The 27,292-nt window shown below is 46.1% G+C and overlaps 1 protein-coding gene and 1 long non-coding RNA gene across 4 annotated transcripts in view; one reads left to right on the forward strand and one right to left on the reverse strand.

Moving 5' to 3' along the window:
* Positions 1 to 1,988: 1,988 nt before the first annotated feature.
* Positions 1,989 to 27,292, reverse strand: part of UBASH3B (ubiquitin associated and SH3 domain containing B) — a 54,073-nt gene continuing 28,769 nt past the window's right edge. The window contains exons 2-14 of the mRNA XM_048968504.1: positions 23,270 to 23,323; positions 22,486 to 22,672; positions 21,773 to 21,971; positions 20,064 to 20,233; positions 18,575 to 18,783; positions 11,894 to 12,029; positions 11,379 to 11,499; positions 10,359 to 10,481; positions 8,560 to 8,652; positions 7,730 to 7,874; positions 5,903 to 6,009; positions 5,381 to 5,490; positions 1,989 to 5,074 (exon numbers count right to left, since the gene is read on the reverse strand). Coding sequence (XP_048824461.1) covers positions 4,937 to 5,074; positions 5,381 to 5,490; positions 5,903 to 6,009; positions 7,730 to 7,874; positions 8,560 to 8,652; positions 10,359 to 10,481; positions 11,379 to 11,499; positions 11,894 to 12,029; positions 18,575 to 18,783; positions 20,064 to 20,233; positions 21,773 to 21,971; positions 22,486 to 22,672; positions 23,270 to 23,323 — 1,792 coding nt within the window. The 3' untranslated portion in view covers positions 1,989 to 4,936. The remainder of the gene's footprint in view (positions 5,075 to 5,380; positions 5,491 to 5,902; positions 6,010 to 7,729; positions 7,875 to 8,559; positions 8,653 to 10,358; positions 10,482 to 11,378; positions 11,500 to 11,893; positions 12,030 to 18,574; positions 18,784 to 20,063; positions 20,234 to 21,772; positions 21,972 to 22,485; positions 22,673 to 23,269; positions 23,324 to 27,292) is intronic.
* Positions 3,347 to 27,278, forward strand: LOC125703704 (uncharacterized). 3 transcript variants are annotated; one of them, XR_007380943.1, is made up of 4 exons: positions 3,347 to 3,410; positions 16,419 to 16,540; positions 21,487 to 21,595; positions 23,620 to 27,278. It is a non-coding gene; the product is annotated as an uncharacterized LOC125703704 (long non-coding RNA). The 3 variants fall into 3 exon arrangements; XR_007380944.1 differs by lacking the exon at positions 23,620 to 27,278 and adding an exon at positions 21,689 to 21,796; XR_007380945.1 differs by lacking the exons at positions 21,487 to 21,595; positions 23,620 to 27,278 and adding an exon at positions 17,316 to 18,568.

The following is a 27,292-nucleotide window of genomic DNA, read 5'->3' on the forward strand; positions in this document are numbered from 1 at the left end:
GACATGATCAGTTCCATGAGAAAACAGAGCTGTATGCCATAAAACTCAAAGCAATTAGTTGATTTGAATGAAAAGTCTGAGTGGCTGATAACACTGCTGGATTAAGAGCTCCCAAAAGCGTATTATAGAGGTAGTCATTGCCTTTGTTTAAAAGTCGTGTTTCCAATGCCATGCATCCAAATATGACAGTGAAGAAACTTTGAGGGGAAAAGCCACGGAGCAGTAGAGACGACACTGAGCCATCTGCCTCCTACCCGGAGGGAAAACCCGGTCCCTGTGCAGCAGGAAAAGACTTGAGAGGGTTTTGTGCCATCTGCTGTCAGATAAACAAACTTCATCTACAGTGAAGGGAGGGGGAAAGAGCTCACGTTCCCCTTCCTCTTCCATGTTTCAGCAGAGCAACGCTTAAATAGGAAGGGCAAGGTGCGGGAGCACATCTTTATTAAATCACCTACGAGCTGCTTTTGTTTGACTTCAGAGAAATCCATTTAATGAAATAAGCAAATTAAAATGCAATGGTTGTTTTAACAGCTGTTAGCACTTGAGATTAAAAACAACCAACCAACCCTCCTCCCCCCCCACCCCTCCAAAATAAAAAAATACAGATGTCACAGGTAATTACAGCTATTTTTGGCAATACAATTATTGGTTTTTTAAACAGCAAACATTTTTCTCAAATAAATACGATCTGCTCACACTAGAAAACATAATAAACAGAATGGTACAATAGGTTTAAAATGGGAAAAAAAAATATGTATCCACTGATAACATCAAGTTTTAAGAACTGTCCACAGAGAAACTTCAGAAAATACATTTTAATGGGAAGGAACAGAAAGGAGATGGCTGTGTTTTGTTGTGTCGTGTGGATGGGTCACCATTATTCCCCATGTGTATCTGGGGAAGTGGTGAGAGCTAAGTGGCAATTTGGAGCCTGTGCAACCGATCACAGGAACTGCTGTGTTCTTTTTTCATTCATTCACCATTTTAAGTGTGTTTGCTACCACCATCATTTCACGTCTGTATTTTAAGTCCAAATAATTTCTCCTCTGTTTAAGTGCTGGGCAGCAGCCTTCTAGCAGCTCTTCTCTCCTCTCTGTTTTGCAGAATTACTGTCCGTGTTGCTTTTGGGAAGAATAATTCCCACAGAAATCTCTAAACAACTGCTTCTCTGGTGATGTTAATTATCACTTGCCTAATAAAGCTGATACCAGCAGCTACCAACAGAGGGGAGAAGGCTCCTGCCATCAGCTGATCTTTCTGAAACTGAGCGAGCATAAAGGGAGGATGCTTCTGTCTGATGGCATCACCTACACCCTCAGTTTGCATGAGTAGGCAAAGCTCTGTTGATGGGAGTACAGGGCATCAATTCACACTTGCTGAGAACCTCTCCTTTTAGCTACCACTGCACTAAATGCAGGGAAAATTCATGGAACTTGAGACCTGGCACCTGCATTGAATGAGAAATGCAGAGCTCAAGGCAGCAGGTAGGGGCACACTGCAGTGGGTTCCCAGCCTCCTCAGCACAGGGAGACATCTTGTCCAGGGATACAGGCCCTGTGCAAAGCCTTGCTCAATTCCTCACTTGGTGAAACACACCAGTTTTCCCCCCCCTAGTGCCATCCCATCAGCAACTGCTGCACTACAGCTTGATTCTGTGCTTTGATTCTTGTATTTTTCTAGCACAACCCTTGGATTATGCTTTATGGAAACACTGAAAGAGCCATGTTCTTGGCAGGTTGCCAGTTTCATTCCTTAATTGGGAAGAGTGGGAGAAATCTGGAAACTGCTGCCTGCCTTCTATACCCTAATTAAACTCCTGGGATCTGATGCAGCTCCCAGGGATGGCAAGGAGAAGACTTGCACCTGCTTTTGGTAGCTCAAGCCTAACATTCTTCTGTGACAGAACACTGAAGCGACATTAAATACACATTAATGAGCAGCAATGGAGTGAAAGTGAAGCAGCAACTGTTCTGTATTCTTAACATTAATTAAAAATGGAAAATGAACATCTTTTTTTTTTTCTTTCTTCTCCCAATAAGCCTCATCAACATGACATTATTTAACACAAAGCCCCTACAAGAAATCAAAATGCTGGAAGGAAGTAAGATTTTCTTCCTGACATTCTTGACACCTGAAAAATCTAATGCGAGATAAGACTACAATTGTCAAAATACTTTCCCAAGCATCCAAAAATATAGTTTTTTAAGAAGAGAGTATTTTAACATATTTTACCTTCTCAAACAGAACACTTTTGTTTTGCATTACTTACTATATGCAAAGATCAGCTAGTACGCTATTCAAATTGTGCATTCAGGTTTTGTTCCCTCTCTGTTCCACGCTTCTGTCTGAATAAACTCTGCAGTAGGACTTCAGCAGCCTGCACTGCTTTGCATCACGCCTTGCTGACCAAACGCCATCCGGAGAATCACACGCTCATCAGTAACCAAATCAGCTGTCGTGTGATTGTCGCCTCTTCAGTTTTAAATAAACCCTTTGCAAATTTGCAGTGAGTAAGCTTGGAGGAAAACAAGCCAGAAACGCTCTTCAAAACGTCTGTACACAGCCCAGAAGAGTTTAAATTATAGTTAAAAACTAAAGTGACAGCAGTATAACTGCGGAGAAGCAGTTCTTTTCTGTCATCTTGTATGTTATTTCCCTGACTTTTCAGTATACATCCCTGGTATTGTAATGCACTTATGAATGGCCAACCGTGTATTACAGTCATAAATGTATAAATAATAGATATTGATATGCATTGTGACAATGTACATATTGCACAGGATGAGCTCTCTGCTGAGTCAACATCTGTACAGCATCTGCTGTGTTTGCCCTGGCCAGCTCAGGATCAGCTCGTTAAAGTGGAGACAAAGCTGAGTTCAGCCCCTTAACATCCGTTACACCACAGCTGCAGAGCGTTTTACCTGCTTTAGAAACAAGGTGTTGTTGCAATTTTCTTCTTGTTTGTTCTGGCTGCTGGAAGTGCAGCTACATCTTATCCAATGCAAGGTGAGGCTACTCCTGCCCCAAAGAAACTTGCCCCAAATCAAGCTCTGATCTTATTATGAACTATAAGCCTTTGTTAAAGTTGGCCTCTATAAACTTCTGTGCAAATGTTTTAAATAAGGATATTAGTGCTTTCTATAGAGGGAAAACTGGGTAGAAGAGGGGTACCCTAGGATGCCAGAGTCTCTTTTCTGGTAAATATGATTGTATTTTATGGACATACTCTGAATAATGGTCCAAATGTAGCCAGCCCTGTGAACACAAGTGAAAGCAATTCACCTGTGAGACCAGAAGCCTGGTTCTACCCTCCCTAAGCCTCATTTAAGGGCTAGCTGCCCTAAGGGAAGGGTCTCTACCTGGGGATTCTCTCTTTTGGAGCATTTGGCAAGCTGTGATCTTTGGGACAGGTAAGCAAATCTTTTTTTCTTTGACTAGATTGTAGCAATCACCTTTTTGGGTAATTTAGGCCTGCTGTTATTTTTATCTACACCAAGGAAGGAGTGTGCTCAAGTCTTCTTTTGTCCCATGTAAGCATGTTTTCTGTACCTTCTCGAAGTAAGCTACACAAACATCTGTAGGAGCATTCTGAAGACCTAGCTGATTAGCTTCCGAGCAGCTTTCTTTAGGTCAATTAGCATTATAAACTCTCCTCTGTGGGGTGTTGTAGCATTCTCTTCTGAAGTAGCTGGTGTTGACATCTTGCAGGACAAGGCTGCCGCACTATGAGGACGGCAGCTCTGTTTGCTGCAGAACTTCCTGGGATTTCAAAAGCTGTAGGTCCAGATGGAAGCCCTTCCCTTCTCCCAAAAGCTAACTTTTCCCTTACTGGAATGTAGAACAAAGCATACTGCTCCTGAATTTCAGTGCCCTGATTTTTCAGCTCTGCTTTGTCTTAATGACAGATGGCACTTGGAAGGAGAGCAGGCAGCAAAGGCTGAATTTCAGTGTTGTTTTGAGTTTGTTACTCTCTGCAGAAAGCTGCTTAGTGCAGGGCTTCACCAGGGCTGGCAGAAAGCCACTGCTGTGTAACGACCAGCACAAAAATCTCAGTAAAGGCAGAACCCCTTTTTCAGGGTCTTCTAAATGACAAAGACACAAATGCTTCATGCTAGGTCTGTGCACAAGAGTGGATTTCAATCCTCTAAATAAAGAGGGGAACAAAACCACTTCATAAATCTTCCATATTTGATTGGAAAAGGTTTATTCCATCTCCACTTAAAAGAAACAGTGCCTGGTCTTTGTTCACCATAATGCCCTCTTCAGATGTGCCATCTTCATCAGTAAGTGCTGTGAAACTTAGCACTTCTCCTGATGCAGATCAGCATCCCACAGCCTTTGCATCAGCAGTGTGCCCAGCACAGCACCCAGCAGAGGGCTGGACCAGAGGAGAGGAGCATCTGGTGCTGCCTGTGAGTCAGCACTGACCTCTTGTTCCCTGCTGGTGGTGGAGTGCCCTCTGAAAGGTGCCAAGAACCTGGGGGCTGTGAGTGAGGAGTGAGCACGTGGTCCTGAGCAAGCCTGCTACTGCTCTGCGGAAAATAGCAATGAAAAAGCCCCTCCTGAATGCTGGGCTTTCACACAGAGCTAGCTGTTACTGGTGTGGTGCGGGAGGCAGTGGAAGTTACTGGTGTGATCAGAGCTCCATTCATGGTGGAGAAATCTACCTGAGCTACTGACTGAACAGCCTCCCTGCGGTGCAAGAATTTCAACTTATATTTTAATATTTTCACCCCAATCGCTCCCTTTTGTGTTTGCCTCGTTTGAACATGAGAATTTTGGCATGACTCTGGCCGTGTGAGATATGCTAGAACAGCTGTTTGTGTAATCCACGTAATGCTATGACTATTTTTCCACTGTCAATAAACACAAGAAAGAAGAGACATTCTCCAACGCTTGGAAAGGCCGTGGGTTTTCCTTGCTCGTGTAGCTTTGCTTATTCTTGTAGTAAGGTTTCTCTCCAGTTAAAGCCTCCAGTTGGTCCGTGTGTGAGAGGGAGGATGGGGGGATCTGTAAGCTGCCAGACACCTGTATCTCCTAGTTCTTCACATGAACAAAAACCCAAGTATGGAATCTGCATGAAGAGAGAAGGAAATGAAAGCAGTAAGCAGGGCAGGGATCGAGCTGTGCAGGCTTAGAACAGCTGCACTTTGTGCCCAGCTGTAGGTGAGCATCTGATCCGCCTGCTCTGTTACAGAAATGTCACATCAGATAAAGCCTCTTTAACCAATCTGCTTTACCCTCCTGACTTCTGAAGCAGGAAACTCAGGAATGGGCTGAATGATCAGGTGAGAGGAACAAAGTGTCCTCTGCCTGGCTAAGCAGGTTGCAAATCTCTCTTTTTTAAAGCCAGCGAGCTTTACCCCTTGCTGCTAATTACCTTTCGGACCATCTGTACAAAGTCCTTGGAGTTCTGTGGCGAGAGCCCTTGGAGCTGGCAGGTACAAGCCTCCAGGGAGGACGCGTGTGCCACTATCAGGATGTTGTTTCCTGAAACAGTGAGAAATGCAGGCTGAGGTGTGAGAGTGTCCCCAGCTCTAGGGACAGTGCCTGAGGTGGAGCTGACCATTAGAAATATTCAGAGTGGGTCCCGTTCATTGTATGACAGCACGTTAAATTGGTGCATGCAGGGAAAGACAGGGCTTATCAACATAGAGCACGTCTCAGTTTTTGGGATCAGTTAGCTCAGTGCTGTTTCATTTTGAAATGTCTGGTGAGATTCCAGCTGTCTTGCACTTGCTTTTCTTCTAACTGAAACTTAATTCTGATTAAAGCACTTGGATGGATTTCCACCAATTACTTCAGGCTTCCATTTCCAAGACCCTTGACAACCAGTATCACACAGTGCTGCCAAGGCTTGTGGGCAAACACAAAAATAAAAGGTTGAGAGTGGAGCACTTACCTTTGCCTTTACATTCACTGATGATTTCTTTCGTTACTTGGTAGCTTCTACTTATGTATGTATCATAAGATTCAGAAACCACTAACTTGCTGACAGGAATATGAGGTCTGTGAGCAAAACAAGTATGGTAAATTAGAAGAAGCGTTAGAAGTGCTGCTTATGATTCATCTGAAAGTATATGTTCTTTTAACTCTTCCAATCCCCCGGGGACCCAGAGCTCAGTGTGAGGATTGCTGTGATGGATTTTCATGCTGTTACTCTAGGAAGGGAGCTAGCTGTTCCTTCATCCAGTGACCTGCTCTGTCTGCAGGAATTACTGTGGTGATGGGAGGTGGACCAGGGGGCATCTCCCAGTCCCACACAAGAACAGGCTCTTCTCTCATGCTGAGAGCATTTGTCATTGTCTTTTTGGAAGGAAGGTGTGTTCTGTAGCTGAGATTCCTGTGGTCCAGCTGTTCTGTTATATGGGAGCCATTTGCTACCCTCCCAGGGATAAATACAGTGTAGGGTCCTTTATTTAGGTAGCCAGACATGTTGGAATTCTAGCTGCAGACCAAAAGGACACAACACTGGTGACTTTATGGTATAATTAGGAATGAAAAATATCAGGGTGTTTCTGTTTTATTTTTGTTCTTGTTTTCTTTCTGTTGCTTTTTGCAGTTCCAGCTGCTTATTTCACTTGAACATCCTTACACAGTTGAGTGCGCTGGGACTCCGGGAAACACCAGCAGTTCTGGTGATATCATAACCACAAAAACCCAGAAACAATGTGTTTGTCACCAAGCCCATTTAGGTGGAACTCCTGCGTGTGCATGCTCTGCTATGAAGGTTTTGTTTCGATCTGAGGTTGCTCAGCCCATTATCAGGCTCATGCTAAAGTAGTGTGCCAAGCTCCAGCGATGCGGGTAGTGAGGTGCGGTGGAAGGCTGGAGCCCTGTGGCCTCTGGGGAGTTTCCTTCTTTGTGGGAGCTCTGTGAGCCCAGCTCATATAAAGGAATCCTAAATTTGAGAGTAGGAAGCCCAAACAGATGATCTTGTCTATTCTTTGCTGCATTATGATTTTTTTTTGCTAGGTTTTATTTAGCCTTTCTCTGTGCAGTCTGGAGTAAAAAGCATTTGTGTGTTGGGCTGGAGGGCACTGTGGTGGCGGAGCTATGTGGGCAGGAGCTGGGGATGTGGCACCAGGACTGAGCAGCATGAATGTCGGGGAAAGATCAGTGGTGTTTATCCATTTGCCATTCAAATGTGTTTTCAAGCAGATGGTTATTTTGTTTACTTTCAGCAATCACTTTTGGGGTTGAAAACTGAGAAGACTCAAGTCAGGAACGTGCAGAATTTTGCACTAAAAATATTTGAGATATAACTGCTGAGAAGCGATAACTGTTTTGTGTTTAAACTTTTTGGTGGCAGACCTCTGAATGCTGATGATGCAGGAGACCCTGAATTACTGACAAATGTGCACATGCTCCCCAGGATGATATGAAATTCACAGTTAAGATCCATCATCATGCTTATCAGGATAGACAGACAAGCAATTTTCCCTGGGAAAGGGCAGGGCAGGCATTGCTGAAGCTGTGATGCTATTCAGTCCATCAGTGAACTGAGCCAGCAAAACTACTTCTGCTGTTTCCTCCATACTCCAAAGGTAGGGCTGCATGGCTCTGCCTGAGTCTTAGCTCCTACATTTTAGGAAATGAATCAAAACAAACAGACTTTGAGGGTTTTCTGGTCACTGCCAGCCATGCTTAAGTTTAGAAATGCAGCAGTGTCCCTCTTTGAAAACAAACCCAAAAAGCAACCCATGCTCCCCACCCCCCTTGGTGCTACCTGTAGGTTGTATCAACGCTTAGAGTAGCTGCAGCTAAATCCATGGGGGGTATCCAAGCAGGTAGTGTGTTCCCCGAGACCCACTTGGTCCATTCAAACAAGCCTGGCTCTATCCGAATTTTCAGGTTGTTCTCTTGTTGCATACCTGGAAAAGGCAGAAAAGAAGCTCTGTATCATTGAAAGTGGCTGTGGAGGAGAGCAGCAAGACTCTGTGGCTCTAATGCTTAGGTTTGATTCTAAATAGTGGGTTTTCTTTTGACACTAAGTAGTCAGTTGATTAATAGTGATTCTGAAAAGAGGGAAGTAGTTGATCTACATACTTGGCATGTGATGTACAAAGGCATGTAAACTGCTGGCCAGCAATTACATGCAATATTCTGAACTTAGGCGTGCCTGCATTTTGGAGCTGTTTTTCAACTGTTTTCAATACCAGGAGGTCTCATGCCTCGTTGCTGTTTCCCTTCCTAGTTTCTGCAATGCTTTCCTCTTCCCATGGCAGCAACTGCAGAAGCACCATGGCAGCACAGAGCTGAGCTGGATGCGCCCCAAATACATTCCTGGCTTCTGCGTGGGGACAAAACCCACCCCAGACCTGTGCTGGCTGCGGGGCTTGCACCCCCCTTGCTGTACACTCATCCCACCCTGCAGAAAGAAGAGGGCTCCTTCCAGGTGGTGTTGCTCTGCTGCAAATTACACTCCCACAGAAATAATCCTCACCCTAAACTACCATTTGTTTGGCTTTCCCATGCCACGTTGCCTTTTATCTGGTTGGTAATGTTTCTCCCAGAAAGCCAGAGGAATGCAGCCTTTCCTGCTCAATAGGTCCTTACCTTTCAGGATATTGTGTGCTGTCTGTACGCACCGAAGGGATGGGGAGCTGTAGATGTAGTCTACAATGGTGTTAGTTTCTAGCAAGGCTTCTCCTGCAAGCAGATTTTAAAGCCCGTGAATAAAAACTGACAGATGGCATGGTAGCAGCAACAGCAGCATGTAGGTATGTGCCACCCAGCTAGGAGCTGCAGGAGCTTCCCAGCTGCACTGCTTGTGTCTCAGGAAATGAATGTACCCATCATATTTTATTATTATTGCGTGCACAGCTGTGGAACTGGGACATTTTTCTGTGTTTGTTGTGCCATGTGCCTCTACGTACTTAACCAGTATGCAAAAAAAGCACAGCAGCTTTTGCTCTATTTCTTTTTCTCTTGTACTTAGCCAAAAAGTGAATAGTGCACTGAGGGAAAAAACTGTAGAGAGAGCTTGAATTTCATTTAATTTCATTTAAAAGTCATAAATCAGAATGATTCAACTTAATTCAAACCCAACTTAATTCAATTGGCTCGATTCTTTGCTAGTATAAATTACCATTTCATTACACAGGTGGAAGATCACTGAAAATGAGATAAGAATCAGCTCCACTCTTAGGGTTATTAATATTCTCACGAAGCCTAAGGGAACCAAATGAGAACAGGGCTCTGAGCATCGCACAGACCTGTGCTACGAGAGTCATGTTTTTGTTCCATTTGAAGAGGCAGGGCACAAAGGTGGGAGTAAGAAGGGGTTATTAACCTCGACTTCATGTGTTTAATGATGGCTGTAACCATGTCAAAGCAATCTCTAAATCTGTTGGGAGAAGTGGGCTAATTTAGAAAGAGCTGCATGTGTAGCAGCCTTCTGCCATGGGGCTGCTGCTCATTTGCTCAGTTGTGGGAGGAATTAGGGCTCCAGCAAGCACCAAGGTCAGGTCGGTGCTGCAGCAGCACAGGCAGCTGGATGGTGCCTGGTCACGTACACACTTGTGTGCTGGGATCATTTAATGATGGCAGCCAAGTGAGCTGCGATTGCTCCCAGATTTGCCTTCTGTTATGTGCATATTGCAAACCCTGATGCCATGTGGCCTGGAGAGCGCGCATCCCGCTGCCGTGCGGTGATTTATTTTTGTTTAGAAAGCAAGTATAATTTTAGCTGCCCTACTTTGAATGTGACCAACGTGAAGTGCTCTGAAGGATGTGAATTGGAGAAAATGCAAAGTGCTGTTCTCTGTTTGGGGATTCAGGCTCCCCTGGTCACCGGGCTTAATATTTGCTCCTTGATTACTGAATAATCATCTTTCTGTACACAAACTCACAGGATGAGGAGTCAGCGATGAGGATGGATGAACACTGGGAATAATTTGGAGTGTGTTTTTGCCACGCAAATGTAAACCCAGATAGGCTGCTGAAAGTACATCGGTGTGGTGAACTGCAGATCACATTTTAAGATTGTCAAAATCAAGGCAAGACCACAGTCTGCATTCATTGCTGCATTTCTCAGTGACATTGGTAATAACACCATCTTCCAGTGCAGCACACTTACAGGGCAGTACTAAATGCACTGCTCATGGCTCATGTGATGTTATACCACAGCCTGGGGTTTTTGCTTTGTCTTTCATTCAGCTGCAGCACCTGAATGAGGCAAGAAGGGGCTTGCCAGTAAGAGACTTCAGGAAGGTTCTTGAAGCACCGAAATGGTGTTAGTTTGGGGCCCCTAATTCATTCTTTCTGCTTTGTGCTTTCTCTTTCTGTGTCTGAGTGCGTGGGAGGGAGATAGCAAAGCTTCCTGGGCAAACTCAGGCCTGCCAGGGGCAACTCACCAACGAGCCTCGCCTGCGTACAGCCAAGCACAGTGATGGGCGCATCTTTTTCATAGTCCCTGAACCCGCCGCTCCTCTGAGGTAAGCTGTGAGGCATATTCAGGTTACTGCGCACGTACCTGCCTGCAAGGGAGAGGTCAGGAGCACTTGCTGGAGTTATTAGGTCAGAGAGACAGAAAGCATTGTGCCTATTTCCTCCCTCCTGCGCTATAATGTCTGCACCTTGCAGGCACTGCCTAGACCTGGCTGCCAAGCAGTGTTTCCTATGTAAAACTAACAAGAACCTGACAAAATTAAGCTGTATTCATTCAAAATCTGCAAGGAATGTTCCTAATGCTTTCAAGTTATCTTTAGGGTTGCCAAAAAGAAAGTGATTTTCATCCCACAAAGACTGAAACACCAACTTGTACACTTCTACAGGGCGTAAAAATATCAGAGCTCTTCAAATGTGACTTGGAAAGAAGGTAGCTGTAAAATCATCCCTTCAAATAGAAAAATATTTTTGTTTGATAAATTTCCAAACAGCTCTAAAGCTGACAATGCCTGAGATTATGGTCTGTAGCTTTAGTCTCTGTCTTAAGTGTATGTACATAAAGAAATATATCAGGGACTCGTGGCAGATCATAGTTTGCCTACAGTCATATTACTGGGTTGCCATCTCTAGTTTGCACCCTGAAAGGCACTCAGAATGTACCCTTTTACATTTAGGACCAAGAACAAATATACAAAGTTTTAACAGGTGTTTGCATTGGACATTGACTATCAGCATCACTTCCAAATGAAAATGCTCTTTAGGTGACACTACTTTAATAGAATTTGTTCTTGCAGTATTTTTCTAAACATTAACAAGTGCAATATTTACTTCTTGGTTTTTGTTGCTGCCTCTGGTGCAGTCCTGTCACAATGTCAAAGCACCGCTTTGGAAACCAGAGTTTCCATCTCAGCTTTGCTCTGGGCAGCTGTTACTCTCCTTCCTTCACCTAAACCCAGAGCCTGAGGGACCCAAAGGAGCCTACTCACCTTTGGCATCAAAACACTGCGACAACCAGTACTTCCCAAAAACAACATCCATTCTCTCCCCATGCCTGCAGACGAAGAGGCAGCGCTTCTGAGGCCCTGGCTGGCTGCTTATTCTCAGTGGCTGAAAGAAAAAATGACAGCATGTTTGGCCTTTATGAAAGTGCAAGTGTTTTTCTGAGATCTGATTTGCTAATGGCGCCCAGGGCCGGCCAGCTCTTGCTTTTACCCTCGTGCAGGTACAGGAAGCTCTCTGAAGTTGGTTATGCTGGTGTAAAAAGTCAAATTGAGCAGAGGATGAGGCCCTGCCACATGGCTGCAAAGAGCAGGGCTAGAAATACTGAAATCTTCTCTGCATGTGGTTTATTGTGTCCTTCTAAAGCTTGTAGAGAATTGCAAGTGGAAACTTCCAGCACAGGCAGTGAAACGGGACCAGAGAATAAGAGCTGGGGAAATAAACAGCTGCTGGAAATTTGATGTTGAAAGTGTGTGTGATCTGTGTGTGTGAGGGTCCCTACCTGCACATTTTGGCAGATGATGGTGAGTGGCCCTGTGTCCCCAGGCCCTTGGTCTTCCTGCTGTCTTCTTTCCAGAGCTCCGTCGGTGAATGCTTGAAGGGAGGGGGAAGATGTGGTGTTCAGGATTGAGTAGGACCTGCCAGAAACAGAAAGGTGTTGGCTTTGGGAGTGCTTCAGGCTTCATGCCCTTGGGCCGCTGTCTGCAGGAACAGATGATAATTACTGTAGTTCACATTATTACTTTATTACTTGTATTTTAGATCTGCCTAGAGAGCACCTTGCTAGGTAATATACACACATGAAGAGATGAACCTTGTCTTGATGGGCTTCTTGTTTCCTTAGGAACAGTTTCACTGAACAGCAGTGTGCAGGCATTGGTCTGTGAGGCCGTCAGACCTTTAATGTTCTCGTGGAAAATGCCAGGACATTTCTCACAGCCACAGGGCCAGCATCAGCCCCATCTGGGGACCTGCTGCATGTTACTCACCACGGCTTTGTGGACCGGTTTGGAAGCTAATTGCTACAGAGAAATTTCTCTTGCTGCTCTCTAGCTGCTGCTAGTTATATTTGTACAGTGCTTGGTATTTGGGCTGGTCAGTGGCTGTGCTACAAATGGGAAATACACATACTAGTTTGTTTAGCAGTGTAGTGGATTGCTCTCTGGACCATTACCCATATTAAATAGAACTGGAATGTCCCTTTTGGTACTGGCAAGAAGCAAGCTGTAGGATGGAGAGTCAGCACACAGAATTGCTGGTTACAGCTGACTGCATCTCTCCTTTTGACTGGGAGGAGCAAGGAGAGCATCAGTGCTTTGCTGCTTAAGGGGTACAGTGGAAAGCTGGAGCACAGCCTTGCCTGTCATCCTGGGCACTTCTCATGGATCCTGTGCACAAAACATTTGTACTGCCTTGTAGGGAAGTGACGTGTTCAGTCTGGGTGGTTGCATCCACATTTTTCAGTGCTGTCTATTCCATTTCCCATCTACAGTGGGAATTTATTCTCACCAGTGCTTCTTCCTGTGAAACGCGGCCAGAGGGACATAATAGATCCCATTCTCCCTCAAGATGCTTATCTGCTGACGCTCCCTCTGAGTACAGCTCTCATGCCCAGACATTCAAAGCCTGTGACCAAGACCCAGGGGAGCAAACTGACAGGCAATTACAGAACCTGCAGTGACCCTCTGCTCATTCGCTTACATTGACTGGGCTGCACTTGCTTAGTCATTAAAAGGTTGTCATTTAATGCACGTGGTCATTTGCTTTGACAGAAATGGTTGCCTTTGCTTGCACTTTTCAGTGCCTTAAAAACATCAGAAGTTATGAGCACCTAGATAGGATGAAATCTCAGAGGAGCTTCTCACTGCTGTTAAAATAACACCCATGCTCCTACCAGTGGAACAAAAGTAGGTCATCTGCATTTTTGTGAAGAACCAATCTGCAAATTCAGTCTGTCTTGTGCCAGTTTGAAGATGTAAAAAGTGCTACACTGTTGGTACTGATATTGGCCCCTTATCTGGTGGGAGTGGGGTGCAAGGATGAGTCGAGGTACCAGGCAGACCTTGAAAAACAGTTAAACGTAGGAGGAGATTTGATGGATAAACTGTGAGAAATTTGACCAGGTGCTGGGGTGAGAAATCCTGTCTAACCCTCCTGTGCAGAGTACATCCATATGATGTATTGCAGGGAGATGCTCAGACTGTGCTTCCAGCTGGCAGGATAAGGGCAGCTCTGATCCAGCAGCTCTGCAGTGCATCCGTGTGTGCCAAGCCCTGAGCAGGGAGCACAGGCCAGCATTCATCCCTGTGCTCAGCGGTCAGCCCATAGCACAGGCACAACCAGCTGCACATGGATATATCCTCACTAGCCCAGAAATGTGAACATCTCAGGGTGAGAAGGAGCTTAAGTTCTTAGGTAGGCCCATCTTGGTCTTTAGTGCAGTGTTGCAGCTCTCAGCCTCTTACTGCTTCGCCCACATTGCAGTCTTTCAGGAGCACCAGCCAGGAGAATACTGAGGGTTTGCTTCACTACTCCTCTTCCTGAGGAACTGCTGCACCATTTCTGAGACTAATTTTCTCCCTAAGCCCTTGCCGAAAGGCCATGGATGCTGTACTCTCTATAAATAGATGCTTGGATTCACTGCAAGTGGTGATGAGGCAAAGGCATCCTATCTCACTGTGCCTGGAGGAGAGCCACCCCCTGCCTTCAGCCATGTCTCCTTTCCACTGCTGGAAAACAGAAACCACTGACACTATTTCAGCTTAGTCATCTTCTAAGCATAGGTCATTGTTTGGAAGCTTTTCCCAAAGCCTTGTGGTTCCTCCTCTTGGCACACAGAGACTGAAGCAGACAATAGCATCTACTGTCTTCTAGATGGCACGGGGGAGATGCTTTGCCTTCCTCGCTCCTGGTGACATTGCTGTGTTCCGGAGGCGATGTCATCCTGGCCAGGAACCCCTTGAAGAATGGAGGTGATGGAGGGAAGGTCTCCATCATGACACAATGCCATTAGTGCTCATTGTAGGAAAGGACTCCTCTGCCTTGTCACTCACTGCTATCAGGGTGAGAAGGATCTCCAGGGAAAGTAACCAGATATTGTTGCAGAATGGGAAGAAAACAGTGGAAAAAAAAAAACACTGAGGCACAAATAGCTTGAAAAATTAGGACTCTTTTTCCTCCCCCTTCTACTTGCGCCAAGCCTGATTTCTCAGGCTTATTAAAGGGGCAAGGAATAGCTTTGGCCTCTCTCAGGGAGCCAAAATAGCCTGCTATGTAATATCTATAGTGCTGATATCCATTTGGGGGTGGAGGAGGTGACTATTTCTAGCTTTGCTGGTAATGGAAAAACAGTGCAGGGAATCGTCACAAGTTTTAGCTTTTGGATGGTGCTGGGTGCACAGATGCAAAGATGGCACTTTTTTTTTCCCTGCTGTATGCCATTAAATGTATATGCAAGAGACCTGTGGCACTGAATGCCTGGTTTTTGTGGCTTCTGTGGGGCAAGCCAATTTTTGTACCTTTGCTGGGTGTCCCACTTCCTTGGGGCTCTGTGTGCTGAGGGTGAAGTATTTCTCCTTTTGACTTGGCAGCCCCCTAATTCACAGGCACACAAGGTGGTGTAGAAAATACCCCACTGGGGAGGCTTTAAGGTATAGATGTATACATGCACTACACAGATGGGATTTATAGTTCAGATTCATTCCAAGCAGCTTCAGCTCACCAGTAGGTTGTGCTGCTACCAGAAGATTTCTACCTTGGTGCCACAAGGGGTAAGAAAAACCACCAACACTTTGTTTCTACACAACATTTTGTTTCTAACATAGCTGTGGCCAGGTGCCCTCCCAGGCTCAGTCAGAACAGATCTCCTAACATTGCTACAAATGCAGCCAGTTTCAGCCTAAAGGAGTGTTGAGCTCATTTCAGGAAGGTTATTTTTCACTTGCAGGATGCAGAACTAGCAGCAGAGCAGTCATGAAGTGTCCTTGACTTTCAGATCATAAGATTTAGAGCAAACAAGAACAAACATCAGGCTTCCCAAATGAGCGTTTCTGGCTCATGTATTTTGCTTTTTGAAGCTTTCCTCTTACAATTCTGGGGAAAAAAAACAGCTGTTCTTTTTGCATAACCACATAGCTAGTGCTGGGCCTGAAACTACTGCTAGATAACATGAAATTCTTAACACCATCACCCTTCCTGCAGGAATGGCAAGAAGGGGTTACGTAAGTTTAGGATTTAGGTGGGGTTGTATGGGATGCTGGAACAATTTGTCTGTAGTTATTTTCCAGCTTATAGCACCAATCAGAGACCAAATGTTCCCCCTACCAGACCCTAGCAGGTCCAGTCATGCCACAATGTGCCACAGCTGGCAGAGAAATGCACTTTAGATGCATGGCAAATCTTTGGGGTCTGCAGAATAGAAGCAATGCCATTCCTGTTTTAGGAGACAGGGAAAGGATTCAGACCTGAAGTCTCTCAAGACACAGTCTGGTTTCATGGACATTCTGCCCCATTCTGAAAGCAAAGCCTGTTCTGCCCTAAGAAACGGTTCATCAGATTTGTCTCTTAGTGATGGCAGCCAGTTGGTCTGCAGCTGAGGCACAACCTTCTCATAGGGCAGGGATGCCTTTTTGTTTTGTGTTTGTCTATGGAAGTTTGTGTGCTGGGCTGAGCTCTAGAGGCACAGTTTGGATATTAGCCCTAAAACTGTGTCCTGCAGAGGCCAGAATTCAGCTTCTGCACTGCTTGCGTAGTGCAACAGGGAAATCTTTTTCAGGAGAAATGTTCCAAAACCAGTTAATCTGCAGACACAAGCAACCTTATGTTGCTGTATTAAGGATTTGCTCAAGTGTCTCAGAATAGCATTTTCCTTGCCATATCTGTTGCATGGTATTGCTATGGTGCTGCAGCCAGGAATGAGCTGTATTTTAGCAATGGTCTCAATAATGCATGATTTTCACTTGAAGAATGCAGTCTCTTGTGACTAGGAGGGAAAACTCAATGGCTGTTTTTTCTTTCTTCCTCTGCAGGAATAAAGCAGGACGTGGCTGTGTACACAGAGGCAGCACAAAGCACTGCTCACCACCAGCAGCCCCACTCCCAGCTCTGGGCACTGGTCCCACCTCCTCCATGTGGCAGCTCTGCGATCCCGGTGAGTAGTGCCATGCTTTCTTTCATGCCTATGAAATAAAGTTATCTGTGCTCCATTCTCATCTTACCGAGAGGATCTAATGGTGAACGTGTTGACCTGGATGGCAGTTGGGCTTTGGTTGTGTTTGGCTTGCTATATTGTTTTGACCAAATGACATTCTGTAACCCAATATTCCCTGTGGGAAGCTGTTGTGTAAAATGAGATTGTTTCCGGGTATATAATAATGTTTTTGATAAATGCTTCATATTGCATGCTCTGGTTCATGATTTATAATCTTTAGCAGTAATCAGGGAAGGGGCATTTCCTTTCTTTGCTTGCCTTTCCTTGCTTGCCTGGAGACAAAGCAGTGCTGGAGTTAGAAAATGTTTGGCTTTCCTTTTAGCTGCAATAATAATTGCTCCCCATGCTTGTCTCTCTTGGCCTCAAAATCCTTCCAGGTACTGTAAGAAAAAAAGCAGAGTACAGAACAGGCTGCTGCAGTATTTGTGGATGTGAACCATTTTGGATGGGAACTTTTGGGGGAAGAAAAGACAGTTTTTGCTGGATTGCAAATGGGAGGCCCTGGATTAAGTCCTGACTTGAGTCAGACTCGCTGATTGACTTTGTCCATGTGCCTTGATTGTAATTTTGCTAAGCCCTGGCTACTGGAGGGTTTTTCTTTACTTATAATGGAAGATGAGTTGAAGTTTGGCAACAGATGTGGGATAGATAGGACTGTTCTGTTTGGCTCACATATGAGTGGAAGCCCTTTATAAGTGGTGACCGTTTTTCACAGGGCAGGCAGAAAAAGAATGGATGGTTGTGACAGAAGGGATGAATGATCTCTTGTTGTGCTTATCCCTGCCTGAAGGTCTTCTGGGTTGGGAGGACTCAGGGTGAAGCCAGGACTGGTTTACAGAAGCACAGAATGGTCACTGCCATCACATCTGGAAGTGAGCCTGGAAGCTACATTTGCCCTGTGTCTGCTCTCCATCTGTCGCTCACCATGACGTGTGTGTTAAGCTTGAAAAGTCACGAACAAAGAAAAAAAAGCTGGTTTTTTTTTCTCTTTTGTTTCCTGCATTTTGCTTGGCTTGATGAGATGTTGGATTGATTTCTACTAAATGCTGAGTGAGGTCAGTGCTTGTCCTGTGCTGACAGGGGTGTCACGTGCTCCCTTTCTGCTCTGACACTCTCCCCACAAACCATGTTTGCCCACTGAAATTTGAGGTATCAACTGTCTGCGTCTCATTCTGTATCTCCATCCTCTCCCTCTGTAATCTGCTGTGTGACCATACCCAAGCCTCTGCACCTGCCTGGGATTGCTGGACAGACAGCAGGCAGGAATGTGTCTTTCTGCTCTCCTTGTTATCGTGTGCTCTTACAGAGAAGCTACTTTCTATGCTCCTGTTGTGCCAAAGGTGTTTGGGTGCTTAGGGATGCAGACATCCCTGTGGGATTTGCCCAGACCCACCTGTCCAGCAGTAGGTTTTTACTAGGTTTATCTAATTCCTATCAAAATCAAGAGGCATAAAGCATAACCTTATTCAAAAGTCAAGGTCTTGATTCTCACTGAAGCAAATGGTAGGCAGGTGATAACTGCTCTGAATGTCTTGCAAAGTGTCTGAAGAAATCTTGCTGATCCAGACCTTTTCCCCATGGAATCATACACAACAGATCTCACTTCCCAAATTAATGCACAAATTCAAAGCTTTGTGACCCAGGTCCCACCACAGAGATGCCTTCACTGCAGTGTCTGTGCAGTGGCCATCTGCTCCAGCTCTGTCAACCAGCAGCAGCCATCCTATGAGTAACAGTTGCTGTAACATCCTAGCTGAATAAATCACATCATTCTCTAATCCTATGCATGGCGCCAGCACCTGCGCTTCCTTTGCTTACCAGATGGGGCTTGGTGTGCCAGAATGTTTCCCCCAAAGCCACCTTCTCAGCAGCCCTGAGGAAGTGAAGTGAGACTATTCACTTACCCAGGTGAAATCTCAGCTGCTGAGCTCCCTTTTTGCAGTGACTAGAATTAGACTGAGCAGCTTTACGTACCCATGGAACACCCAGGTCCCACATTCATCCGCCTTCGTGATGTAATTTTCAGGCAGCAGCCCAGAACAGCCGGTTGCAAGGGAAATGCCATAAATCCAGCCCTCACTTGTACTGGTTTGTTCCACTGGGGACATGAAAATAAAGTCCCCAGGAACCAGTTCGAGTTCATCATCGTTCTGGGGAGTGTAAGGATAGATCACTTGTAGAGTCTGAGGAAGAAACAGAAGCACAAATGAATGAAAGGGTTGTTAATGGAAGGGAACTTCTAGTAGAGTGGGGCAGGGGCACTTCCACCCAGACCTTGAGCCTTTTCATGGTGTAAGCAGCTCTCCTTATCATGCACCTCTGTGCTTTATCCAGGGAAGCGTTACCTTGAGGGAATTCCTACTGTTTCCCACTCCTAGACTGCTGGAAAGCTTTTCTTCTCTCTGATTTCAGTCATGTCTTTGACAACCAGGTGGGGATGTTTTTTAGTGAGGGCAAAGACATGACTGCATGCTTAAATGTAAACTTTTGATTGAAATGGAACCGCACTCTTCTTGTGAGCTGCAGTTCACAGCAGTTCTGTGCTCAGTGGCCATTGCCAGTGTAACCACTTGTGCTTGACCTACAAGAGCAGTTCTCACTGCTATTGCTTTTGAAGTCAAGGCAGAAACAGAGCTGGAGCTGACAACAGATCTGAATCTGTGACATCCTGCTCTCAGAACTGTGTGCTAATAGGTGATGAGTAATACTGAGCTGTGACCACCTGCTTTTCTTTGTGCTTTCCAATGTGAGCAAGATAAAGTAAAAAAAAAAAGTGTGGTAAAGATCTGTAACTATAATTCTGTGATCTGTTCTGCTCTGGAGCATGAGGAATCCACATGTGTTGAATGTCTACCAGTGACTTTCCTTAGGAATGGCTGTGGCAGTCCTCACTGAAGGGGAGAGCAGGCATGCTGCTGGCCCTGGCAAGTCTGATTCCTTCAGTGGTATCATGCAAATAAAAGCCAGGATCATCAGCTCTGATGGCGTCAGCCCATTTGCTCATTAATCCTCCTAGATATCTGTGGTATCTTCAAAGGGAGTCAGCTAGTCACTGTCACCTGATAGCACAAGGCCAAAGCTCTGGCACATGGCTGCCTTCAGTTAGATAGGCACAGATGTGAGCTGGTTTTCAGCAGCAGCTCCCGTTGTGATTGGTGATAACACTGCCTGCTTGCAGCTTCTAAAGGCCGAGTTGGCTCTTCACTTAGGGAAGGAGGATGGTGCTCTTCCTGGACATGTCTGTTTCACTGCACTGACTGCAAAGGGAGCCTCAGATGGCTGGCTCAGACTTCGACATCTGACTTGGGGAAGCACACAGGAGATGAGACCAATCTCCTGTCTGTTTTCTCTGTACCCAAGGTCCCAATTTGCAGAATAGAAATACATAATTTTTTTTCCATATACTGTGTTGGAGAATGATAACCATTTCTTTTTGGACTGAAACAAACTCTACAGCACGTACCTCATGGTTAACAAAGCGTATGTCTCGGGAGAATATGGCAGCCACCCAGTCACAGCCCAGCTTGACATCGATGTTCTGTGCCAGCTTCTCCAGCGTGGGCAGGTGGCTGGTGTGGAAGTGATAGGCCAGCGTCACGTGGAGCTGCTTCTTGTGGGGCTCCACGTGCACATCTGCAGCAGGAAGATGTCAGTTAGCAAGACAGGGCTGTTGAGATTAGCAGCTTTTCTGAGGTGGGAGAGCGGCTGTGGGCCACGAGCAGGAGGTGGTAGTGCAGCTTTTTAAGATAGCCTAAGCAGAAGATATTGGAGGTGAGTTTCTGAAAGGGCTTTGGGTAAGTCAGACGTGGGCTCCCTGTGTGTGCTGTGCCTCGGATCGAGCCATGGGATTTGTGGTCTGATTCAGTTCTTAGTCACACCAGGGTGGTAGACCAAACATCCTTGCCAAACTGCCAGAAATCATTTGAATTCAGAAAAGGGGCTCTTCTGGATGGTGTGATAACAACTGCTGTAATGCACACACACAGGCCTTCTGCTAAAAGAGACTTCCCCAGTGAGGAGCAGCCTTTCTGTCACTGGGAGCTGAGGATCTCCCCTAAATAAGCAAGTGAAACAGCATTATTTTCACTGTCCCTCCTCTCTCTTATGGTAGAAATTACAAATCCATGTATCCATGGATATCCATATTCATGTAAATTGATTACATCTTTTTCATGTACTTTAGTTGGATTATTAGCTCGCTCACTGAGGGAAAGGTGTTCCCAAATTGTGAAAGCAGAAATAGGTAAAATAATGATTCAAAGTGATCCTGCAAAAATAGAATCTAAATCAGGAGGAGATTCAGGGAAGCAGAAAGGTGGAAGTATGTGAAACACTGGGACTCTCCCAGTGGATGTGGAAATCATAGGATGCATTGTTTGCATGTAATTTACTTTTGCTTATTCAACTGAAAATTGCAATTAAATTTGACTGATTATTCAGTCAGAATTGCAGCTATTCATAGACTTGGCTGTAAATGCCAGCCAGGAGTAGCTTTGCAAGTTCATCCATCTTTTTTTTTGGTTTTGGATCAGTGAGAGACAACGTGCTCTGCGACTCCAAAGAAGCCCCACAGACTTCAGTGTGATAAACTGACCAGGCTGCACCCCGCAGTGCAGCAACTGGCTGCCCCTAAGAAAGAACTGATGGGTTGGGCTGGGCTGGAGGTTGGCTGGCACTGAGCAGGGCTGGTGGAAAGGCTCCTTTAAGGTTGTCAGGGTGCTCTGGTTCTTCTCTCAGAGCCCCATGTGCATCTCAGAAGTGCACAGCAGCCCTTCTGAGGCTGAGGAAGGTTTTGTGGCGGCGAGTGGAGCAGGAAATGCTCAGCCCTGCAGGCTGCAGTCTGTCTGAAAGGTTAAAGAACCGCCAAATGTCAACTTCCCTTTCAGGAGCAGCGCTCGACACTAAGTGTGAGGTGATCTTTAAAGTGAAAACCTGCTGACAAACAAGGCTCCCGGAGGGGTGCTGCTCTCAGACCACCCTTGGTTCAGCTCACAGGTATCACTGCTCCCCTATGGGCAGCCCTGGCATTTAAATTCCTGTTCATACTTTATATTAATTGGGCACTATCCCTTTGCCTGCTCATGGAAGACTGCCAGGTTAATGCAGAAGATGACCTCTGAAATGGCCACTATGGGAGAAGCGTGGGGTTTCATATGATGTAGTGTCACCCACCTGCTTTGGAGGCAGCCTCTGCAGCAAAGTCTGCAGCAAACTTCTTGAGCACCTCAGCACTTTCCTCCTTGACAAAAAGCCCGATGAAGTTGGAGGACGTGTAGAGCTCCAAGGGCAGAGGGGCAGGGAATTTGCATTTCCAGCGCATCACGGTGGCCTGCAGGGCTTCAGTGAGAGCATCGACCTTGCTGTCCTCACACTGCCAAAGGAAACAGGACAAGCACTGCTCAGGTGGAGAGCTGATCCCTGTGCCTGCACTCAGCTCTGCTGTGCACTTGGTAGAGAAAGAGAGGCTCAAGTGGGTGAGTGTGAATGGTGCTGTATGTATGAATGGTCTGCCTCTGCTGGCACACAGTGAGAAAAAAGCAGAGGGTCATAGAAACAGGCATCTTCAGAAGCCCTCTGCCCATCCCTTGTCCTCAAAGCGGGATCAGTTATCCCCAAATAACCTCCTGAGCCTCATCCCCCCGCACACGCTCCTCTCATGCTAACAATCATTTGTGATTACGTGAATTTAGTCTGCTGCTCTTCCCTGAAAACAGCTTGTTTAAAACCCAATTACCTCCTCACCAAGCCCAGGCACTTCTTGTCATAACCCCTGAATTCCCTTCTGCAGCAACTGAATGAAGTGTGCAGCATCTCCAGCCTGAGCCTGACAGGGGCTGCTCATGCATGCATACATAAAGGCGGCAGAAAGAGGAGCTCTGGTTTACCATAAAGAACTGGCACAGGGTGATATGTGGGAAAATGTTGTGAGCTTTGTTCTTCCCGCAGATCTGCTTTGATTGCTGCCAGAACTCAGAGAGCTTCTGAGCCAGGGGGCCGGTGGGGCGCAGGTAGAGGACGTACTCCCGAGGCAGGGTGTCATCCAGGAATGGATCACCCACATGGGAGAACAGCCTGAGAGGGAGAAAGGAGGGTTAGATTGGCATAGAAAGGTGTTTTCTTCAGCAAAATCAGTTTCCCCTGTCCTTGCTCTGTTTCCATCTCCCTTCATAGAAAAAAATCAACTCTTGGGGGTCAGGCTGAGGGCTGCGCCATCTCTCTTGCAGCCCCTTACCACTACTAAGTAATACAGAAAATTGGATTTTAGTTTCAGACTGAGAGTCTGAAGATGTAACCTCACTCACTGCCTCCGTCTTTCTGACATTCAGTGTGCATAACGTGGTGGGGAAAGCACTGAAAATGGCTCAGCATTTCTGAGAAGGCGGCTCTCAGTTTTCCCTTTGGGCATTGTGGTGCAGGGAGGACCGGTTCCTTTCTTTCCCCCTTTTTTTGCTATTGCTGGAGATCACCAACTCTCAGACAAGGCTTTTTTCTCCATTGTTTATTTACAGCCCTCAAACACTGGCTCTCTAATTGCAACTGTGTTTCAGGCCGTGTTCCCATCAAAACAGCTGCAGTAACATTCTGCTTTCTAATGGCTAAAATCTTAGCCACTAAAGCTGCTCATTTCTTGTACTCTTTTCTGTTTAACATGTATTACTTCATACCAACCAGTCGCATGCTGCTTGGACGCTTCTTCCACCTGTCGATGCCAGTGCTTTTTGTCTGAAGGGAAAGCAAAACAAAGAGAGCATTTCAGTGCTGGTGATATATGGATAAAGTCATATCCGCTTTCTGGCAAGATAGACACCGTTAGCCCCACATTAACTGCGACCTGAGTTCTGCCTGAATTCCCTCTAAGTAGGGTTACATGTTGTGCACACACACAGGAAAAACTAGGAGTCAAACTTTGGGGGTGAAGCTGAGGATAATTAAAAGTAATTGCAGCCGCACATCAAGCATGCAAATCATGGGCGTCCTTTGTTGCAATCTCGTCGTGCAATTATTTATCTTGGTCCTAGGACTGCTTTCTGCTGATGTGACCGTGGGTGAGGCTCAGCCCTGACGTGCAGGCATTGCAGCAGCGCTGAGGACAGGAGAGATGCAGTCGCCACCAGAGGGCACAAACCTGAGATTTTCCCGGTTAGAATAACCTGGCAATATTAACTAGCTCCATTCGTCCCTTGCTACGTGAATGTGCTCTTCTTTTGTTTATTTCCCTTCGGGGTGCCTGTATATCCCTTTGCACTCCAGCAAACAAGGCTGAAGTCTTCTGGTAAGCGAGTTCTTGGGTTGCAGAACAAACCCGTGTGGTGCTGCCTTTTTATCCCTGTAGTGTTTCCAAGTGCTCAGCACTGAAATGCAGCTGTGGATCAGCTCAGCTTTGTAATGCTTTGACTGCCAAAGTGAGGAATCCACCCAGAATCCAGAAGGCATTAAAAAAAAAAATATTTAAGAAAAAAATATGAGTGAAGGAGGCAGAAAAGGATAGAAATGTTAGAGTTTGGGGGCAGAAATCAGACCTCAGCTGAGTGTCAGGAGGCCAACGCACCTTGAATTCATTTCAAAGCTTCCTGCTTAAAGGAAAAAGGGCAGCGTTGCTCTTAAGAGCTACAGATGTGGTAGGAAGGAGGTCAGACTGAAGGGGATGTTGGTTTAATCTAATTCACAACAGATAATCCCTCGGCACGCACTTGTGCAAAATGGTGTGGGAGGAGGAAGGGCTGAGGAGCACACAGCGTTGGCAGTGGGGTCAAAGGCAGCCCCCTCCAAAGACAGGGGGAGAGGAGGGATCCCGTAGATGGCAGTGCCAGAAACAGATGGGGTGTCTCAGAGCTATTAATGACAAAATCTGGCTGAGGACAGAAAAACTTCCAGCTTACAGTGGCTGGCCTCAAGCAGTAACCTACTAAAAATGGTACGTTACAGTTTAATGATAATTCAGAAAGCTTGCTGACGTCGTGAAGCCAGAGGGAATGTGTCTGACCAAAGGGACAGGATCAGGGCACCAAGCACCCCATGTTATGTGCTGCAGGAGGGTTGGCTGTAGGAAATGGTCCAGGTGAGGGAAGAGGGTCATGATCCACGGCTCTAGGATTAGGGCAGCGGGGACCCTCCAGCATAGCAGCTTGTGCCCATAGGGCCACATAAGACATTCATCTGCTTACCCGTTGCCCTTTCTGTCTGCAGTGATGACTTTTGAGGGTGCTCTGATAACCATGCAGCGATGTGAAATGTCACCCACTTGGTCACAGACGCGTGTTGTTGACTCAGCTGTGTTTCAGCTCTGCCACTGGCTTCCCCACCCCTTGAATATACGTATTTTTGTTCATTTAGAGAGTAAGAGGAAGGCAGAAAGATAATGCTGCAAAAAAGGGCTGTGTTGCAAATGTGTGATTATGAAAATACTTCCTCCTGAAGCGCTCTGCTGCCCTTATCTGCCAGCGCTCATCTGAGATCCGCTAGTCCCAGCACCTGCCTCTGCAAGGACAGGCCAGCATCGCGGTTGGTTCTGTTCTGCCTGGCTGACCTTTGCCTAGGCTGGCACAGATGCATTTTGCACAGCAGCCTCTGCTTTGCTTGCAGTAGTTCTGCAGAAAGCTCTCCCTCTGCACAGGCTGCAGAGCTGTAAGGGAGGCCAGCTGCCTCTGCTGACCGCCTGTGGGTTTTCCTCACTGCAGTTCTATCCAACGTTTCTGTTGTGTTGCTTTGCTTGTTTGACCTCCTCCTCTTGCAGAGGCTCTTTCCTACTAAATTCAACTCCCTAACCTTTGCTAGGGAACGCGTCTATGTGTGCTGTGTCTGAGGCAGTGAATTCAGAATGCCCTCCCAGAAAAGCTCTGGCTTGGAGATGAGCAGTTTCTCCTGCTGCAGAGTGCAGGCAGACAAGCTGCTCTCCCTATTTACTCTCTCCAGCCCCCAGAGCAGATCTCTGAAGGAATCTAGCAGGGCAGACGGCTCTGCCACCCACCCTTGTTAACTTGTTGGCTTCATGAATTGATGTTGCCTTGGAAAGCTGCACAATGGAGCTCTGTTGGGTTTGACTGCGGCTCCCTCCTCATTGCCTTTCTACTCCCAGGACCCCAAAGGGTGTCAGAAGCACAAGGCTGGGCCCCACACACTTTTATTCATGAGCAATTTCAGAAGGTGCCTATCTCATCCACGGGGACAATAAACTCCCTTTTCAAATTAATTTTCCGCGCAAGGAGGAAATACTGCATAAAGCAAACAAAAGGCAAGGTATATTTTTATCATGGGACCTGAAGCTGAGAAATGTTCTTTTTAATTTACTGCTAGGAATGCTGCTGATGACTGATAGCTCCTGGTTAGGGCAGGCACTGAATCTCTCCCAAGTGGCATTTTTTATAGTCAGGACCTGGAGAGGACCCTTCCTCTGGCTGCTCCTGCTCTGAGGCCCTGCTAGGATCCGCTTCTAAGAAGCTGAGTGCTCAAAACCCATCCCAGCTATGCTTGGCCACTTTGAGAATTGGCCTGATTTTCCCAGCTGCAACTCAGATCCTGAGAAAAAATCAGGTCGTTTAACTAGGTGACTAACTGTGGCTTAGGTGCTCAGATTTACCCATGCTGGGTGGCAAGTGCTGGCTGCAGCACTGCAGTTAGGGATAAGAAGTGGTGTTGTGACACGAGAAAAGAAAAAAGCCAGAAAATAACTTGTTTTTCAGTGTCCATCCAACTGCCATCACACTGTGACCGTTTCTGGTCATGCCAACACTGCAGCTGGATTCAGAAAGGGTGAGAAGCCTTGTGCAGCATTAGTAGCCGCTCAGTCCTCCATATCTCAGCTGCTGCTGCCTCTGGAGACGAAGTACAGGATGCTCAATCAGCAATGCACAGTAGCACCAGACAGCAAATAGAAGAGAAAGGGAGGGAGATGCTACATCCAACTGCAGGTGTGCAGAGGGGGGATGCCAACAGCAGCACCTTCCAAGAGCGCTGCAGGGATTTTAGCTACTACAGGAATCAGGTATTTTTATTGTTCAACCTCACTCTTCAGTGTCAAGTTGTAAGGAAAGTTTCCCTCTGGTTGAATGGCACTGAGGTACTGTTAGGAAGAGTCCCAGCTAAACAATTGGTCCCTTAGCCTGAGTCATATATAGTATCTACTCTGGAATGCATATTAATGTGTAAGTGGTGCCCATTTTAATCCCAGCCCACTTAATGGGAGAGTGCAGAGCTCTGCACACAACAGAATTTAACTCATTATTGTTGAAGGATTTTTGGCTTCCTGCAATTTCAGGGTAGGAAAAAAAAGAGCAATGGAGTAATGTCAATTCAGCTAGGAAATATATATCAATAAACATAAAGTATAATGGCAAAATCCCATTTACTTCAGAGGAAATGGCTGTAATGGGGAATGATGCATTAACCATAAAGAGAGCCTTTGGTCTCAGTAGCACCACACAGAAATCCTTTGTAATTGCTCAGCTTTCTTATTCCAGTCCAATTTCAAAAAGGAGGGTGGCATTGCTGCCAGCAGTGCCTCGCACACAGGCTAACGAGCAGCAAAGTTAATGCAAATTGCACAAGAGAGGGACAGAGGGACTGGGTGAACTATTAAGAGGTATTTAAATGCACGGGTTCCATTTTCTCCCTACAGTTGAGATGCAGAGAGCAGCGGACGCACGGCCGTGCTGGGGGTGCACACAGTGCTGGGGGCAGGCAGTGAGCGGGGAT

The sequence above is a fragment of the Lagopus muta genome, chromosome 22 (assembly GCF_023343835.1).
Source record: "Lagopus muta isolate bLagMut1 chromosome 22, bLagMut1 primary, whole genome shotgun sequence".
Lineage (NCBI taxonomy): Eukaryota > Metazoa > Chordata > Aves > Galliformes > Phasianidae > Lagopus > Lagopus muta.